The 19,636-nt window shown below is 35.9% G+C and overlaps 3 protein-coding genes across 3 annotated transcripts; all 3 read left to right on the top strand.

The window, feature by feature from the left end:
• The first annotated feature begins 5,136 nt into the window (after nt 1-5,136).
• On the top strand, nt 5,137-8,359 carry LOC105972170 (Terpenoid synthases superfamily protein). The gene is made up of 2 exons (XM_012997108.2): nt 5,137-5,407; nt 7,047-8,359. Exon 2 carries the CDS (start codon nt 7,076-7,078, stop codon nt 7,979-7,981), a length of 906 nt encoding a protein of 301 aa, XP_012852562.2. The 5' UTR covers nt 5,137-5,407; nt 7,047-7,075; the 3' UTR covers nt 7,982-8,359.
• A 7,432-nt stretch (nt 8,360-15,791) lies between these two features.
• LOC148770588 (protein FAR-RED ELONGATED HYPOCOTYL 3-like) lies at nt 15,792-17,194 on the top strand. The gene is made up of 2 exons (XM_088817921.1): nt 15,792-15,974; nt 16,082-17,194. The coding sequence occupies exons 1-2, from the start codon at nt 15,792-15,794 to the stop codon at nt 17,192-17,194; spliced, it is 1,296 nt and encodes a 431-aa protein (XP_088674047.1).
• A 951-nt stretch (nt 17,195-18,145) lies between these two features.
• LOC105957185 (uncharacterized) lies at nt 18,146-18,655 on the top strand. The gene has a single exon (XM_088817920.1). The coding sequence runs from the start codon at nt 18,146-18,148 to the stop codon at nt 18,653-18,655; it is 510 nt and encodes a 169-aa protein (XP_088674046.1).
• The last annotated feature ends 981 nt before the right edge of the window (nt 18,656-19,636 follow it).

Below are 19,636 nucleotides of genomic sequence, written 5' to 3'. Positions count from 1 at the left end.
ATGTTGGTGGTATTGAAGTGAGAAATAAAGGGTGTTTATTTTAGCCGTCCCCTTCTTTTAAGTTTAACTGTAAACTTACCATAAACTTCTGGTCGCGGTTACCTTTTTTGTCCCTTTAAATGTCAAAATTTGATAGTAAACAGAACATTTTGAAATCGATAGTGAATTTATCAAAATGTTTTTTATTGTCGAAATTCGCAGTGAACATTTTTCAATATATAGTGAAATTATGAAAAAAGTTGAAGAGAGTGTAACATTTTCATCATAAGTACTTCATCCAAATATAAATTTCAATGTTTCAAGTTGCTTTAGAAATTTAACAAATAGATCAACAAGTTTTTATGTTTTGCATTTAAAAAACAATTGAATTAGATTATAGCCACAATTCGACAGTGAACTTATGGAGAACTTGATAGAGTTGGTGTGTACTATTTTCATCATAACTTCATTAAAATTCCGATTTGGGTGAATTAGAAAGACATGAAATTGATCGAGAAGCTTTTCGTTTGTCACGTGTGTTAATTTGATTTATATCATAAATTCAAAAATTTGACAGAACCTCTGAGAAACCAATAGTTAACTTATGAAAAATTAAATATATGTAGTGTACCATTTTGATCATAGTGTTGTCATCTGAAATCCGATTTTAATGGATTCAAGTTGTGTTGAAAAGGCAACCAAAAAAAAAAATCTACAACTTTTGTATTCGTCATGTCACGAAATTCCGGTTATATCATAACCAAAATGCAATAGCTTTCTAATTTCAAAACAACAACATTACATTTTGATCAAGCCCTTTTTTTTTTTTTTTTTTTTTTCTAAACTCCAATCGCACTGATTTAAGTTTTGGTTTGAAAGCCAACAAATAGAATTACGACTTTCATCTAACATTTTTTCTAATTTGAGTTGGCTTAATTCCACTTTACATCCTTGAAATGTAGTATTTTGGCAATTTACACCCTCAAAAAAATATTAATGGCATTTTACACATTGGAAACACAATAAACTATTTACAATGCACACTGCCAAGGTGCATCGTGAATAGTTGATTGTATTTTCAGGTGCAAAATTATTTTTTTTCTACGGTGCAAAATGCCAAAATACTACATTTTAAGAGTGCATAATGAGATTAAACATATTTTGAATTGCATCAAAGTCCAAATTGTACTTTAAAATCAGTATTATTTATATGAAATTTGGGACATCAAACTTTGTTCCTATATGTCCTAATACGGTAATGTCTTTGCTACACCCGTTGAAGACTACACTGGGTGAAGTTTTACCGGATCTACATACACAAATGTGGATGTGTGTTTGTTTAGGTGTATGGAATGGTAAAGATCTACCTAGGGATGGCAGCGGAGCGGATACATTCGAAAAAATGTAATACCAGAACCATTATCATTTAATATAGTTCAACCTCGAACCATACCAAAACGATTAAAAAATCATATCGAAATACCAGAACCAGATACCCACAGGTAACCATTTACCATTTAAATTACGGTGATGTTAAATAATGTGGGAGCCAATAACTTTTCAATACCCCTCACAAAAACATGGAGAAGAATGCAAAACTTTTAAGTAAAATAATACAAAATGAAATAAGACATTTCACAAAAATTGATGTTCAAGGAAACAAAATGATGATTAAAAAGTAATATCCACTACAATCGACTGGAATGATATGCATCACGAATATACTTAAGAAATACATTAAGTAATAAAGTTATATTTCCCGTAGCTTATTTAATATTTTATTAATATTATGTTGAATTAAAAGTAATATATATATATATATATATATATATATATATATATATATATATATATATATATATATATATATATATATATATATATATATAGAATACTAACAAATAGAATGACGACTCTCATCTTAGGCTATGTTTGATTAGTGCTTAATGGCCTCTGAATAGGAAAATTTACTTATTCGGTCAGCACAATATTGTTCAGAGTATATTTGATACAATTCTTCGAATGAAGTAATTCATTGCTGACCGATTAAGTCCAAAAAATTAGACTTATTCATTCAGCACTACACTGAAGGGATTTTAAACTATTTTATCCCTGTTGAGATTTAACTGTTTCATGTTTAACTCATCTTTCTATTTTTCTTTTCTTATCAAATATAGAACCCATGCCCTCATTAATGAATTTTCATCAAACCCAAATATGAGTAAAAAACTTCTATAATTGAGAAAATTGTAATCATAAGAGTGAAAGAAGATTACAAAATTGTTCTTTCTGGATATTTTGGGAACGAGATATTTTGGTGAAAATCGAGATTTATATTGTTTATATATTTATGTCATACTAAGAATATGATCTAATATTTACAAGATAAAAAAATATTTAGTTAAATATTATTGAATTCAAATTCGTAAAATGGAATTGAACAGTTTTGAAGGACGATATAGTAAAATTACATCATTTAGTTATAAAAGTGATACAATTATCAAAAAAACATAAACATTCAGCATTCAACATTCAGTATTAAGACACCGCTTTTAATTGTTCATATGGATATTCAACATTCAATTTTCAGTGCTTAATTTTATCAAACATAGCCTACCATTTATTTTCTAATTTGAGTTGGCTTAGTCCCAGTTTAATTTATACCCTTTAAATGTAGCATTTTGACACTCTGCACCCTTAAAAGATATTAATGGTATTTTGCAACTTCGAAACACAATAAACCATTTACAATGCACACTGAATCGATTTTTTAAAATTAATGGTGATAACTTCATTTTTTATTGAGTCTTCCTTCTTCAAGGTGCAAATAATAAATTAAAATGTGATTTACTTCTACCCACCAATCTAATTTTGAGAATATAAAGTATAAAAAAACACATTGAGTTACTTAAAAACTATATTTTCTCACTAAATTATTTAATTGGGATGTTTTATTATTTGAAAATATTTGATTTTTTGTAAGAATATTTATTTTCAAATAACTTGATAATAGAACAACTGAAGAATTCCCCCCCCCTTTTTTTGGTTTATATAATATATTTTTTGTGATAAAAAATCCAATAAAAACTGAAGTTGCCCTCATCAAGGTTTAAAGGTTCAATTCAGGGTGTATTGTGTTTTGAAGGTGCAAAATAAATTATTTCAAGGATACAAAGTGCCAAAATACTACATTTTAAGGGTGCAGAATGAGATTAAACATATTTTGAAGGCCAAATTGTACTTAAAAATCAATATTATTTACATGAAATTTGGGACATTAAACTTTGCTCCCATGTGTCCTAAGATGGTTATTTCTATGCTAAACTTGGTGAAAACTGGTAGAATCTCCGTGGGATTCTAAGTCCACAACACGAAGTGGAATTCTATGGAGATGTTTATCTCTCCATATTAACACCTGAACGTGTTTATCCAAAATAGAAGGAATTTCACTTTTTCTAATATTGTGTTTATTGTCATTAATTGGTTTAGTTCTTCACAAAAATATAAAAGGAGGAGCTAATGCTGACGTTATTTGCTGAGTCTTTTATCACGTGGATGATATACCACGTCGCCTTCCAAGTCTACCAAGCCAAGTAAGCAACGGGAAGAGTGAAGTATTTTACAAGAGAAGCTGCCTAAGGATCATTTACAGGGGGAGAAACACATGCAGGGAGAGCTGATTCCATTGTGAACCACCTGTCGAAGCCACTACTGTGGGAACAGTTGCTGAAACTGTGGCACTTACTATTGCAGCAGTTGATGCCACTCTTGTTGCTGAAAAAGATGATTATAATGAGCTGTTCATTTAATGCTGAGGATGATCTTTGGTTTTATTGTTTCCGTCTATCATCTGATTGTTTTATTTTCAGGTATTTTATTCAGGGGAGAAAAAGACAAAAATCAATAAATGACAAAGGGGGAGATTGTTAGAATCTATTTGGATTCTAATAAACAAAGGATGGGTAAAGACTTGTGCAACAAGTCCTAATTTACCGTGAAACCAAAAGGAAAGTCTCCTTGTTTACTTGAATTCTTTAATTTGTCATTAATTGTTTTTTATTTATTATGGAAGCCTATTAATATGAAATAGTCCAACAAATCTTGGACTTGTGCAAGACGTATCAAGAAGATTTGTTTCCTTGGTGTTTTTATTAATATTATATTAATTGGTGTGGTGATAAGTCAAGAAGATATTTTATTATACGTAATATGAGAAGTCCTTTCCTGATGAAATTCTTGTCTTTCACGTGAATCAGGTTTCTCATAAGATGCAATATATAAGCAGCTTCTGGTGTTATTATTCGTGCGTCTTTTTGGAGAGAAAAATAATTCTCTTTTCTTTGTTGCTCTTCCGGAGTTTTTCTATCGAGAGTAGATTTCAGAGAAATATTTTTTTCCTCTCGTTTTTATTGCTCCATCGTGATACGTGATTTTCATCGAAAATATATCGGCTTCAAGGCTTTGTGGTGAAGACACCAAGATTCAACGAGTATCACAAGTTTGCTTCTTCTATACAAAAAGAAGATCGGTTCTTCGGGAGAGGGGCTTAAACAAATCTCGGGAGGAGATCGATCCGCCGACTGAGGGATTCAGCGTTGAAGGGAGTTCAACCGTGCGGAGCAAGGGACGTGATGCAAATTGAAGATTTATAATTCAGCGTAGTATACAAGAACGGCGTCAACAAAGAGGGAGTCTTTGTATTTTGATTAAGTCCTATTATTGTATTCGTAAAACTAAAAATTAGTAAATTTTATTTGCAGGTCCCCGTAGATGTAGGGTACAGTTGTATCCGAACCACATTAAAATTTGTGTCTCGTTTATTACTGTTTTTACGAACTGCTTCACGAACTGTTGCAACACTTCACGCAACAGTAACGAAAAACTGAATCTGACACAAATAATTTAATATCTGCACGAAATAAATTCTAACAAAAACTACACTGGGTAAAGTTTTACCACTGATCCACACACATCAATGTATTGTGATTGTGTGTATAAAATGATAAAGATCTACCCACCGTCGTCCTAAAAAATTAAGAAATGACCATCATTTTTTCCCAATACTTTTTAGCTAATAGAAATACAAGAGTAATTATGGAAAATTAACATCCAATGTCTTTTTAGGCTTCAGCTTATAAATTTGGTATTTTTTTTAAAGAGCTAATAAAATTAGCACAATAAAATGAAAAAAAAAAAAAGAAAAAAAAAAACAAAAAAGTACTAAAAACGCCACAATCCCTTAATTAAAGTACCACATCGCATGCGAGACAAATGAACGTATTGGCCCCCCTCCTCCGCCTTGTTGTCAAGGCCACAACCCAGAAACCCTTTTAACCCTTTGGCCTTCCACTTCGATCTTCAACTATTAGTTTACAATTTCTCAGTTCGATTATCCGCCCATTTCTCTTCTTCCGCGACACTCAATCAGGTTTTTCCTTCTCTTTTTTCATTTCTTATCAAATAGTTACCCCTTTTTGCACTACTTGTTGCTGTTCATGATTTTGACTTGTTTTCATTTTGGGTTTTGCTAATTGTCCGCTGATGTAGCCTGATTCTGTAAGAATTATCTTGAATTGTATAAAGGATTATGAGGAAATGAAAATGGAAAAAAAAAAAGGAAATCTCTGTTTTGGGTTGGGTCGGGTCACATGGTGTAAGAGAGAGAATGGGCATTGAAAAATTTAATCTGTTTTGTGGTTCTTGTTTCTGATTCTATCAATTGAATTAAATTTCTTTCCTTTCTATTTTTGCGATTTTGCAGAGAGTTAAAGTGTACGAAGATAGTGTCAGTGTTCCCTTTAGTTTAAATCATCTGCTCTGTGAAGAAAATCTCAAGCTTTCAAAATTTGATAAATTTGATGTTGTTTTCTTTGTATTAGTAAAACCTTACTTTGTCGTCTTTTACAACTGTTGAGTAGCGAGAAAAATCTATGCATCGTTATATTGAGTTATTTTGTTGATTGTTAGCTAAATGGGATGCTATTACGGATCGTTATACCTCGTGATTACATGTTTTCAGTTCATGGTAATTAGAAAATGTTCACAGACTACGGTGTGTTGGGTACATTTCCAAGCTCCAGTTGTTTTTTAGGACAATTTTATCGGAAGATTTATACTATCTTATCGAGATATGATATTATTTGTAATAACTATTTCTTTTGGTTGAGAACTTAGTCGAGTGGTAGATATATATCTGAAGACTTACAGCGTCAGTGTAAAAGAGATTGATTGTGTTCATTACATTTTATCCTCTAGCATTCTTTAGCAATGAACACATAGAAGCTTGTGATGATAATAAATAAAGGCCTCGTTTGGTTGGGGAGATTAGCCATGATTAACTAAATAATTGGACTTTATTTGATGTTTGGTATCCCTAATAACTTGCCGGGTCGACCCGCAAATACTATGTTATCATTGTTTATCTTGCCTTCTAGGCATGTTTTTTATTGGATCATCGAAGGTCCAACAATAAAATTGGGTTTCATTAGATTATTCAATCTTATCCTGGTTAATCTTATCTTGGCAACCAAACGAGGCCAAAGGGTAAATAATTATTGTTGTCTACATCATAAATATGTGATCCGTTCTGTACTGAAAGTCTCCATCTTCCAGCCAAATATTTAACCTTTCTATCACTCTACCATACTCGTATATTTGCTAATTAATTTATTTTTTCTTGTTATATCATAAAAATAGCTACTAAATATCTTGTGTAATTGAATAAAATGAATCCCAACACCTCTAGTTGTGAAATACGATGCAAACGAGAAGTCTGATCTTCAGTTCTGTTCATCAATCAGAGGGTCAAATATAATAACATAATTGTATCTCTATCGGGGAAAATTTCCCGGGATTTCCTAAGCCTAAGCAATTGTATTTTTCAGACAAGAAGTTGTGTAGTGTCAGTTTTGGAATTCGTAATACCACTTATGTATACATCTATACGTTGATTCAATGGGATGATATTTCCGTCTCTAAAGAGGCACCTTTTATGGATACAGTATGTTTGTCGGTTCTTATAATTCTGTTAGTTACACCATTAAATTGTAAGTTTTAACCGTTTGCAGATAGATTGACAAATACTGCATACGATCAAATGAGTAGTGTTTCAACATCGAATGGTGCACGATCAGCTTTCTCATATTGCGTCCAACAAGTACGGAACTATGACTACCACAACTACCTATGCCTTCTCGAACTCCCACAAAACATGCGAAAATCGGCTTTCGCAATCCGAGCATTCAACGTCGAAACATCAAGAGCAATGGACGTTGCTTCCGATCCAAGAATCGGTCTAATGCGCCTCCTTTGGTGGCAAGAGTCCATCGACAAAATCTTCTCCAACAAGTTAATCGAACACCCAGTCGCTCAAGCTCTCTCTTCAGTAATATCCGAGCACAAGGTCAGTAAAATCTGGCTAAAAAGATCCGTCGAAGCTCGAATAAAAGACGCACAAAGAGAAGTCACCGATATTCAAGAAACTGTGGAGGATTTGGAGCGTTATGCAGAGGACACAGTTTCCACCATTTTGTACTCGACCCTTCAATCAGGTGGTATAAGTTCCACCGTAGCGGATCATGCAGCCTCGCACATCGGCAAAGCGAGCGGGCTTTTGTTGCTGCTTAAGTCGCTGCCTTACCATGCAAATAGGAACTCCTGTTTGCCTTACATACCTCTAAAGGTGGCGGAAAAACACGGGCTTTTGGTGAATGAGGGTGGGAAGTATGGAATACATGTTGATTCTCGTGAGGGTTTGTGTAATGCTGTTTTCGAGATTGCGTCTGTTGCGAACGCGCATTTGAAGAAGGCCCGTGAGTTGAAAGTGCCTGCTGAGGCACGTGCGGTGCTGCTGCCAGCTGTCGCTGCGCAGGTTACGCTGGACACGTTGAGCCGCGTGCAGTTTGACGTGTTTGATTCGAGGTTGACGAGGGGTATTTTGGGGGTTCCGCCTTTGTGGTTTCAGTTGAAGCTCAAGTGGTGTTCTTGGAGAGGGAAATACTGAGAGTTGTTATGCAATGACACTAATTTTGGCGAGCACCGGGTTTGGTTTGCTTGTGTTGAATAAGATGTTTCTTTTAGGGTTAAAATATCGAAGTCGAGATCGAGCAGCTTAATCTTTACTTGAGGGCAAATAGATAATAGCAAATGAAACCCCTGAAGATTCGTTCATGTGTTCTGCTACTCTCAGCATCTTGGAACTAAATTCACAGGTTCTTCTTATGCTCTTTATATAACAAGGATCGTCTATAGTAGTTTTTTTTTTAATTATTTGTTTGTTTATTTTTTTTAAGACCAAGATTCATCCTCTTAAAATCACTATTTTAGAAGTTAAAACTCGCGATATTATTCTCAATCATTCTGTGTTACAAAGAATCCGTCTTTTTCGTTTGTGCTTGAAAATCCAACCGAAAAAAGAAAGAAAAGAAAATCAAAACAAAACACTTTAGTGCATGTGTGTGTTTTTATTTGTCTCTTTGTGAAAACGTTTGTACTTGTGTCTATGTGAAAAACATGTGTTCATTTCTGTGTGCGTTTGTGTGAAATTTATGTGTTTTTTTTTTTTGTTTTTGATAAACTAAACATTGCATTAACAAATCGACAAACGAAAAAAAAAAAAAAAAAAAAAGTACACAATCGGGAAACCCCATTCACAAAAAACAAGAAACGTGAATGAGATTAGCATCAACATTTGCACTCCATTTGCACGAAAACGCCCAATTGGCAAGGTGATGAGTAGCGAAATTTGCATTTGATCATAATTTGAGCCTCCATTTTAGCCGTAGGAACCAAAACTTTCGGATCACCCTAATAATATTTTTTGCAGACCAATGGATTGTGAAGGACGATCCGTTATGAAAAGAATCGCATTGAGGCAATTCGTTTCAAAAATAACATTCTCAAGCTTCCAAAATTGCACAAGTTTCAGCAACAAGAGGGTCCAAACAGATGTGATCATTGGCAAGAAAGAGCATAACTGATTTAGTAAAAAAATCTCACCACAAAGACTGACGAAGCGGGGCCATCTTTTTGAAGCAACAAATTTAATTTCCAGCCAATCTTTTGGAGGTCGAGTCCAAGTTTGGGAAGCTCCGGCCTTGAGAGATTTGACAATTCCTATGAGCAAGGGCAGACGAGCTAGCCTTCTTGAGAGTAACCTATTAGGAATGAGGTTATGATTAGACCAAACAAGCTCAAAGAAAAAGAAATTCCAAACCTCCATTTCTTTTCAATAAAAGAATAATCCAGATAATAAGAGGTTTATTTATAAAAGGAGACATCATTTAGAAATGAACCAGAACTGAGAAATGAAAGAGCATTTTAGAATCCAAACGGTCACACAAAGGGCATGAAGTATCATTAACAGGAAAAATAAAAGACTGATTTGATCTGGTAGGGAGAATGTTATGCGCCGCCACACGCTAAAGAAACAATATGCCCAAATCATCACATTATATGACAACATGCACCCATTCGACACACACAAGTGCCCACATCATTCGATTGTGGGCAGCCCATACCCGGACCTCCCCACATGGACAATTGTTATCAAACTTAGGCTAATAGAAAGGTCAAAAGAAAGCGTAGCGATTCAAAAAAAAAAAGTTCTTGGTTCATCAATTGAAAATCAAGACAAAACGGGCACTATGGTGGGACGTGAAAACACGCGATCTCATTCCAACCTCGATATGTGGAATAGCCTTGTTCCACCATATGTATTGAGATTGTTCATGATACAAGGGCGGACCCAGAGAGTATTGGGAGGGGGGCTAGAATTTTTTTTTTGGACTAAAATGGTACTAAATTTAAACTTTGGGGGGCTAAATGATATAAATTAATATATAAATAATATAAGATATTAAAAAGGAGGTAAAAAAAATATTTCTGCAGGGGCGGAGGCCCCCCCAAGGCATACCTTGGGTCCGCCCCCGGATACATGCTCATAGCCCGGATTGAATGTTTATTGAACGAATTGGATGGTCGGGCCGAGGGTTGCCCGTCTTCCCCTCACTCTCATTTCCCTAATATGAACCTTGGGTCCGATCACCCTACGCGAATGGCCTTCAAAAGGCAAAACTCTTGTCGTAGTTGGCAGGTCCGGCCCTGGGGTGGGGCGAGCAGGGCCCACGCCCAGGGCCCAATTTCATAGGGGGCCCAAAATTTTAAATTTTTAATATATGTATTATGTATTTTTATGTGTAAAAATTATTTTATGGTTTTAAAAAAATTATTTTTCTACTTTTATCAAAAAAAAAATTTACTCTTTTATTCTTTTTTCTTTTTTATAAATTTATTTTAAAAATAAATGTGAATTTTTTTTACTCTTTTACTCTCTTTTACCCCCGAACTACTGAATATTTATACTCTCGCCCTGGGCCCCCGATTACGCCGGACCGGCCCTGGTAGTTGGCGACCTATCTTTACTTGGCGTGAGAATCATGCAGGTCGCCTTCTTCCGCGATAGTTGTTGGTGGTTGTTGCCGAAGTGTGGAGAAGACAAAGGTGAAAAGGGGGTTGACGGTCAATTTTATAATTTTCCTTAATTATTTTATTTTTTAAATTAAAGGGTAATTCATACAATTCTTGTGTTCTTTAAGGATTTTGAACCACCCTTAATTTGAGGGGTGTGGTCGTAATTATCAATAAGGAAGTTTTTTTGTAATTATGCCTTACCTTATGGGTCTTTGTAGTTTACCCTTATATGTGCTCCCTCCTTCCCATTTACTTACTGTTTTGGAGAAACTTTTTTTTTTTTCAAAATAGTTGTCACTTTAGAATTCCAATGAAACATTTATTGTATTTTTCTCAATTTTGCCCTTACTACTCTTCAGAAAATTAATAGTGAAATCATTAATGATAGGAGGTTTTTTTAGTCATTTTATTCGGGTTTCTCTAAATTTCATGTACATTTATTAGTTTTCTTAATACACGTGCATTGATCCAAAATGAGAAAATAAAATGGAAAGAATGGAGTATAAATAAGTCATGGAATGTGCGCGCAATCACACTACGATGCAGAAACATTTCACATGCAAACAAAAACCATTACCAAAAAACAGGGCTTCAGTGACAGCCAATTTTGTCAAAAAAATTGGATAAATCTATCACAAATAAGGTTTAGTGACGAAGTCATGACAAAATACGTTTGTCAGAAAAACCCTCGTCACAAACTGAAAGTGTGGCAGATATTTTAATTATGTCACATATTTTATCACAGAATGGTTTGTCACAAACAAAAATATTTCCGTCACAATTCCATATCTAAGGTCCCTAAAATCTATGGCGGATTATGTCACAAACAATTTTTGTTTGTCAATAGTTCGCCACTAATCAACTTAATATTCCCATTAACTTTGTGACAGATTCCGTCACAAAACAATATTTTCTGTCAATAATTTGTCGCTCAAATATGTGACGGATTTCGTCACAGACAATATTTGGTATCAATAATCCGTCATTAATCAACAAAATATTCACCCCAATATATGTTAACATGTCACATTCTTTTCCCAAATAACATTTTTCCAAAAAAAAATATGCCTCTAGTAGGATCATGAGATATTTACTTTAGTATTATAACTGTTAAACATGTTCCTAGTTGACGGGTTACGCCACCAACGAGGATGTCGGCATTGCCCATTAAGAGACTAGCACTTAATGTATCTGTACTGCATCTCATCAGTAAACGGTATTGTGATATCGGCATGCATAAGTGGGTACTCGTAAGTTGACGATTTCACTGAACTCCCTCACCCTAGAAATCTCTAAGTGGTTCTAAATAATCGAGTAGAGATATGTATGGTATAGTTGTACACCATTAGTCCTTATGACCTAGACATCACCGTGACTTCACTAGAAGACCAGCTGTATCGTGACCTGTCCCTGAGTTCCACTGAGGACTGCCCCAAGGGCCAGTGTTCGTGCAGTCCGAAATATAGTGGGAGGTTTGTGCATTATAGTAGGGGATTCGATCGCTAGAATAGTCTTGGATGTCCTGTGTGATCTTCTAGTTTATATTCATTAAGTCTCTGGCGAGAGCTGACTAAGTGATGAGTAGGGAATGTGATTCTCTAAGTCATGCACGAACCGATTGCAACACTTAGAACGACCGCACAGTTACTGAACTATAAATGAGGTCTCGATGAACCAATGTCTCTTGTTCAATCAGAACATATGAATGGAAGGGATCGTACTGTACGTTAACTATATCACACGGTTCTTGGAGGCACTTCATTTGTATCTAGGGAATCATGATGCGTAGTTGCTAGACGCCAATCTTGATTCGTTGGGTGGTTAAGTTGAAACGAGCTTCATCTTAATTATAACTCTAGGGATGAGTTTAAACCACAATGGGTTGTGGGCCCACGGCTAGCTTACACTTGAACCATCGAGGGTCAAACTGCTTGTGTACTTGAATTTATTGAATAAACGGTCAAAAATTAAAACGTTTAGTCTTTGATTAACTGGAAGTCAATACGATTGAGTCCAACATTCATAATTGTGAACTATGAATGAGAATAGGAAAAGGAAAGAACTAGGAGATAATCTTAGTGAACTTTCTGAATTGGGAAGTTTCCCGATTTAGTAGGTTTACTAAATTAGGGTTTCCAGTTTAAGAAATTGGAAATCGAGCATGGGCACTCATATCGACGAGGACGTTTCAATGATTCCGAAAATATAATTGTTATAATTTTCCGATCATTGGTTTGTGAGAACCGAGCAGAGAAAAGACTAAGGGGCTTAAGCTGTTGGGCCCGATCCAACTTAAGCCTGTTAGGGTTTGTACACAAGACACTACAAATGCAAGATTTATAGGTCATACACAAAAACACAAAACCCTAGTCGCTCTCACTCAAACAGATGCACGACCGCTGCTCCATCGTCGGTCTGCCACTGCCACCTCCGGTCATCGGCCCCATGCGCCGCCTCGGTTATTCGGTAGCTCTTTTCTTTGTTTTTTTTTCTTCCGTTTGTTCTAATTTTTACGTGTCTAGTGCCATATGACTGTAGCATTCAATATACAAGGTGAAATCCGAGAGGAGCAAGACAAATGAGTCAGATTGCCGCGACCCCGCCGCCGCACGCGTCGCCTGAAGACAGCGCGTGAACTGCACACGCCGCCGCTGCCCCGCGCGTCCGACGCCACTGCCGCTTTTCCTGACTGAAAGGATTGGTTTCCATGGCAATTTGCTTCCACTTCGAAAGATTGTCTCACGCTTCAAGAGGTTAAATCGGATCCATTTGCACTTAGATATATTAATTAATATGATTAATTATATGTTGATATTTGCTATATGGTTTTTACTTGAATGATTTGTGAAATTATTTAAACGCATGTTTATTGATTTAATACGAGCATGCTAATTGTTTTGATTATGAGCAAATTATATATTGTATATGTATGTATTTTAATTTGCGCCGGAAGCAATAAGGTACGCAATTAATTGTTAAATTGTGCACGTGATTATATGTAAAATATGTTTTCCATATAATTTTTTTTTTGCTGTGTACACGTGCATGATTCCCAACAACAAGGACTTTCATTTGGTCGTTTGCTTGCTCTAACCAGCTGAGCTACCTGGACTTTAATTTCGGGTTTTTGCAATAACCAACCTTGTGTAATCTCTAATTGCCGTAAAATCCCCCGTGTTAAAACATTTGGCAAGGACCCCCTATGAAATGTAGTCCTAGAATTCATAATTTAAGTTGATTTTCGTTCATGTTTCAATTTTTCTTTTGAAATGTATCACAATTTTAAAATTATATATTCAATAATATTATTACTTATAATCAATATTTTGAAAATACTAAAATTATCAATGCATTAAATATATAACTACGTGATATATTTGGTGAGATGCCATGGGAGACCAAACAAACCCCTATTCTCTATAAATAACAAAGTGGTGAAATATTATTATTTTATTATTTGGTGTAAAATTTGTTGAAAGTGATGGAAAACATATTTCTTTAGAAACAAATAGTGCAATTATAGAATAGTATATTAAGGCCTTGTTTGGTTGTCAAGATAAGATAATTATCCCTATAAAATAATATGCGTATTATTTTATAAGATGTTTGTTATGAAATTTTGATTTTTTTACCTCCCCATTATTTAAGGGGTCATTACAAATAAGCCCATCAATGGGTACTTCTTCATAAAGAGATCCAGACAAAAAACTCATTTACAAATAAGTCCACACATGGTCCATATTTTTGTAAAAGACTAAAATAGCCCCTCATACTTTAATATGCTCTAATTCATCCTTAATTTAATTGAACCTCAGTTTGACCCCAAATTTCACAAATTATTCAATTTTGACCCAAAACTTTTTTTTTTCAAAATTGTTTTTTTTGCGGCCGGATTCCGGCGTTGACTTTTCAAAATTTTATTAATTTATTTATTATTTTTTTTTCTTCCGGATTTTTTCGCCGGTTTCCGGCGTTGACTTTTTCAATTTTTTTATTTATTTATTGTTTTTTTTCTTTATGTAACATTTTTTTTCGTCTAAACAACAATATTGCTTTGATTGACAGTAATATTAACTATATTACTGTTAAACACAGTAAAATTAACTAATCTATAGTTTAACAAAGTAATATTGTTATATTAATCTCTAGCACAGTAATATTAGCACAACAAAACTCATTATTATTGTGTAATAGAGTAATATTACTATGTTGACCGTTCAATAAATGTAAACATAATAAAAAGGAAAAAGAATTAATATTACTGCGAGTGACAATAATATTACTATAACAACAGTAATATTACCGTCAACCACAGTAATATTACAATAATAGACAGTAATATTATTGCGTTGCTCCGTGAATAACTCAAACAAACAAAAAAATCCAAACAAAATAATAATATTGATGTGGTTGACAACAATATTACTATAACAACAGTAATATTACCGTCAACCACAGTAATATTATTGTGTTTACAGTAATATTATAATAATAGACGATAATATTATTACATTACTCCGTGAATAACTCAAACAAAACAAAAAACCCAAAAAAATAATAATATTGAGATTGTTGACAGTAATATTATTGTGTTTACAGTTATTTTACTGTCAACGACAGTAGTATAATTATGTTGACTTGTCAACAAATCAAACAAAATAAAAAAATATAACAAAAAATTTAAAATAATAATATTACGTTAATTTACTGTCAACGGCAGAACAATTACATAAATGTATTTTCAACGGCAGTACAATTACGTTAATTAACTGTCATTCACAGTATAATTACGTTAATTTACTGTCAGTGACAGCACATATCGGTCAACGTTTAGCGGCGGACGTAAAAAAAAAAAAAACCTTAAAAAAACACTAAAAGAAGTCAACGCCGGAATCCGGCAGCAAAAAAAAAATTTGAAAAAAAAAAGTTTTTGAAAAAAAAAAGTCAAAATTGGATTTTTGTGGCCAAAATTGAATTTTTGTTTACAAAATTGACTAAATTGGGGTTACACTTAAGAATTGGGTATAAAGGGTTGGGGGTAATATTGTCAAATACATGAATGTTTCATTTATTTATAAATAAATATTAAAGGGATGGACTGTTATTTGTGAAAGAGATATAGCCCCTAAACCTAGAATAATAAAGATGATTGGTTGGGGACTTATACACAAAAACCCCATTATTTAATAGTGTTTGATGTTTTCCTTAGGGACTTGCTTTTTGCGGTTGTAAAATTGCTATTTGCGGTTTATTATTAAAATATTCTCTATCTCTAGAAAAAAGAATATTTTGAAGGGAATTTGCTTAAAAATCATTATTGTTGGTGTGATATACGAACACAAATGAGCTCATCGGATGAAGATCGTGATAGCGGATATAACGAGGTAAAAATTCCGTCTTCTCGATCGAAAAAACTGGGCAAATCGTGCAAACGCCCAACTTGGGCGCCCATTCATGCGGTGCACGCCCAAGTTGGGTGTGCAGTTTGCTACTCCACGCCCAATGCGGGCGCCCGGAAGCCAACGGCACGCCTAACTTGGGCGTGCACTGCTTAAATGGGCGCCCGAGTTGGGCGTCCGGTTCAATTTTTTTATTTTTATTTTTTTAAATTAATTTTTATTGTTTTTTTCAGGACAATACGTCTACAATTGAAGTTGATCATACCGATTATTTTACAACAACTCAATTGTTTGACTCGTGGGATGAGTTAGTGGCTTGGGCGAGGTCCGTTGCAAGAGGTCTTTTCGTGAGATTAATTAAAAAAAGTGCCCCCAAAACAAAGAAAGTGTGTCTGACTTGTGACCTGTTCGGGGGGCCCCGAGAAACACAATCAACTAACGTAGAGGCGGCCTCGAAAAGATCTGGTAGCAAAAAAATAAACTGTGGTTTTCAAATTGTCGGAGAGCGGCAGTTGGACGATAGATGGAGGCTCAGAATAGTATATGGGAAGCATAGTCATTTTCCGATATACATGTCTGGGCATGGGATTAGTGCATTGAATGAAGCGGAGGTGAAGATTATCAGGGATCTTTCACAAAGTCATGTGCCGCCCAAGAAGATTTTGGCTAACTTGAGACAAAATGGCTTGGGTCTCGATGCTTATTCGAAACAAATATACAATGAAAAGGCGAAAATGAGAAGATTAGCTAGGGGTGACCGTACAGTGATGCAACATTTGATTGGGTTGCTTGAGGAGTATAACTATTACAAGTGGTTCCGTCCTGATGAAACCACACGTGAAGTTATTGATTTGATGTGGGCTCACCCTCTATCTGTCGAATTGTTAAGTACGTTTCCGTACGTTATACTACTTGACAGTACTTACAAAACCAATCAGTACAAATTGCCTTTGTTGGAGATTGTTGGTGTTACTCCTGTCGGAATTGTTTTTACTGTTGGAGTTGCATTTTTGCGTCATGAAAATGAAGACTATTATACATGGGTGTTGCAAAGGCTGAAGAGACTTTTCCCCCCACATACTCTACCTAGTGCACTCGTGACTGATCGCGAGTTAGGGCTCTTAAAGGCGATAGAGAATGTATTTCCGACTGTGGCTCATCTATTATGTCTTTGGCACATTAACATGAATGTGGGGCGTCGTGCTTCAAAGTATTTCGGCAATAGTAGGCGTCAAGGATTTGCTTTTGTACTCGGTCCGTGGCAAAATTTGATAACATCAGTGTGTGAAGAAGATTTCGGCCGGAATTACAGAGTTTTAGTGGACGATTACGTGAATCATCCATAGTTGATTGAGCACCTCCAAGAAACTTGGCTGATATACAAAGAGAAATTTGTAAAAGCATGGACGGATCTAGTTTTTCATCTGGGCAATACATCGACAAGCAGGTATTTATTTATAAGTGGTTAAGTACATATACTTAACTTACTGTCTGTCATGTTGTTTACTGAAACGTAACCTACTTTAATCATATTACGGTGGAGAGCAGCCATAGAGCATTGAAGAGATGGTTGGATGCGTCCACAGGTGGCTTTGACACATTTTGGGCACAGTATCACACACAGATTGAAGATCAACTTAACGAGATTCTGACCGAATTTGCGAAGTCAAAGAGGATTCGGGCCCAGACGATTAATGTGCCTGTATTTAAAATATTGTCCAGTGGAATTGTAACACATTCTGCACTGAAGATGTTGGACGATGAGAAGGATGAAGATATAGACAGTTGCGTCTGTTACATGAGGAAATGTCTTGGCCTCCCATGCTAACATGAAATTGACGCAAAGGTGAATGCACGTGTGGTGTGTTTTATGCGGAGGATGTCCACATTTTTTGGAGGACATGGGTTTCGGGATTCAGGGCTGGCCAAGAAGAAAGTGTTGGTTCTGTTCCCGATCACAGGTCACAGGCTATTGGCAAGCTAGACAGGTTAATTGATGAGTTGCGTCAACGTTCAGAAATTGAGATCACGGACGTGGAAGATGTCGTTTTTGAACGAATGCATCCTGGGCAACGGAAATTAATGAGCCACCAGTACTAGACCGCCCGAGAGGTAGACCGCGGAACAACTCCACACAGAGGGATGAGTCAGGGCATGAGTTGCCATTATACCCGGGCGAAGAAAATTCTAGACGAGGACGAGGACGAGGACGATCAAGAGGCAACAGAGGCCGTGGTTCATCTTCTGAGAGATCTAGCTGTGGCCGTGGTCGTTCATCGACTGTGAGTGGACCCGAAATGGGACGAATGCCCGGACCTAGTTGGTTGCGAGAACTACATTTTTGCCTCGTTCCAGAGGTTGTGACGTGGACAGACGTTCAAGGGGATGGTAATTGTGGTTATCGGAGCGTGGCGTGTGCAGTCAAGAACAATGAGGATGATTGGATGGAGGTTAGATTGGATGTGTATAACTGTATTAGAAGACACGAGCTGTTCTTCAATGATTATTTCGGTGGTCGTAATTCAGTGTCTCGGGTGTTGGCGAGTGTCGCCTATTGGGATAACGCCCCAGCACCTCTGCAAAAGTGGATGACGATCACGGACGTGGGCGTGGTTGTAGCAACATATTACAACGCGTTGGTCTTGTCGGCTAGCATTTCGGGAAATCCGACTTATTTGCCACTTTGGGCTCCCGAAGGTGTTTCACAGTTATCGTACCAGATGACTATACTATTTCTTGAAGCAGGAAGCCACTTTGTGTATCTGAAGTTGAATGACAACTGTCCGCTTCCTCCGTTTAATCTGTAGTGGGCGAGATACATCAATTATATTGTTGCATATTTGCCAGAGGCGTTGCGGGATCGACGTGAAGCGTGGGATATTCTAACTAGTGGTTGATTTAGTTTTGTTGTTGTTGTTGTTGTTGTTGTTGTTGTTGTTGTTGTTGTTGTTGTTGTTGTTGTTGTTTGTTGTTGTTGTTGTTGTTGTTGTTGTTGTTGTTGTTGTTGTTGTTGTTGTTGTTGTTGTTGTTGTTGTTGTTGTTATTATTATTATTAAACGAAAAACAAAAACCATGAACAAGTTCAAATTAAAACACAAAATCAAATCAAAAACACAAAACATCAAGTCCAAACCAAAAACACAAAACATCAACAAGTCCAAATCAAAAACACAAAACATCAACAAGTCCAAATCAAAAACACAAAACATCAACAAGTCCAAATCAAAACAAAAAACATCAACATGTCCAAATTACCCGAAAACATCAACACCAAAGAAGTTCGAATAATAAAATAAAAAATAAAAAAAAAAAAACACATACGTATCTCTCGTCCGACGCCTGCGCTGAGAATGTCGCATATGCGAGTATCCTGCGTCATGTTCGTCAGAAGCATTAGGACGATCCAACTGTAGATACTCGGCGAATGGGGCGCACATGTCCTGGATCGTCCTGAAACGTCATCGGGAATCTGTCGATATCCTGGAATAGTCGGCGGAGGTAAGTTATCGTAGAAGTAGGGATGCAACACTCGTGTGATGTCGTACACAAACGAAACTGCAGATGGCTCTGCTCTCTCAACCGGCTCGGTACTAGGATGTATACGGACGTGGGTGTGGTCGAGATACCACGGCAAATACTCCGGTGACGACTCCCAAGCCGGACGCGCCCAATGACCGTAATAATCTTCACTAAGCATGTGCATGTGGGGGATATTCCACATCTGATCGCCAGGCTCGTAGCTAATTTTGTACGATGCTAATTTTCTCTCCCTCTTAGCACCTTTTAGC

Source organism: Erythranthe guttata, chromosome 5, assembly GCF_056151865.1.
Source record: "Erythranthe guttata isolate IM_541 chromosome 5, IM_541, whole genome shotgun sequence".
Lineage (NCBI taxonomy): Eukaryota > Viridiplantae > Streptophyta > Magnoliopsida > Lamiales > Phrymaceae > Erythranthe > Erythranthe guttata.
The sequence above is the reverse complement of the archived record's forward strand: the minus strand, read 5'-3'. Positions and strand labels throughout refer to the sequence as shown.

Bases quoted from the DNA above. Each gene is read 5' to 3' on its own strand.
- LOC105972170 (XM_012997108.2), top strand. From the start codon at position 7,076: ATGAGTAGTGTTTCAACATCGAATGGTGCACGATCAGCTTTCTCATAT.
- LOC148770588 (XM_088817921.1), top strand. From the start codon at position 15,792: ATGAGCTCATCGGATGAAGATCGTGATAGCGGATATAACGAGGTAAAA. The intron at 15,975-16,081 runs GCACGCCTAACT...TGTTTTTTTCAG, and splicing joins CGGGCGCCCGGAAGCCAACG to GACAATACGTCTACAATTGA.
- LOC105957185 (XM_088817920.1), top strand. From the start codon at position 18,146: ATGGGACGAATGCCCGGACCTAGTTGGTTGCGAGAACTACATTTTTGC.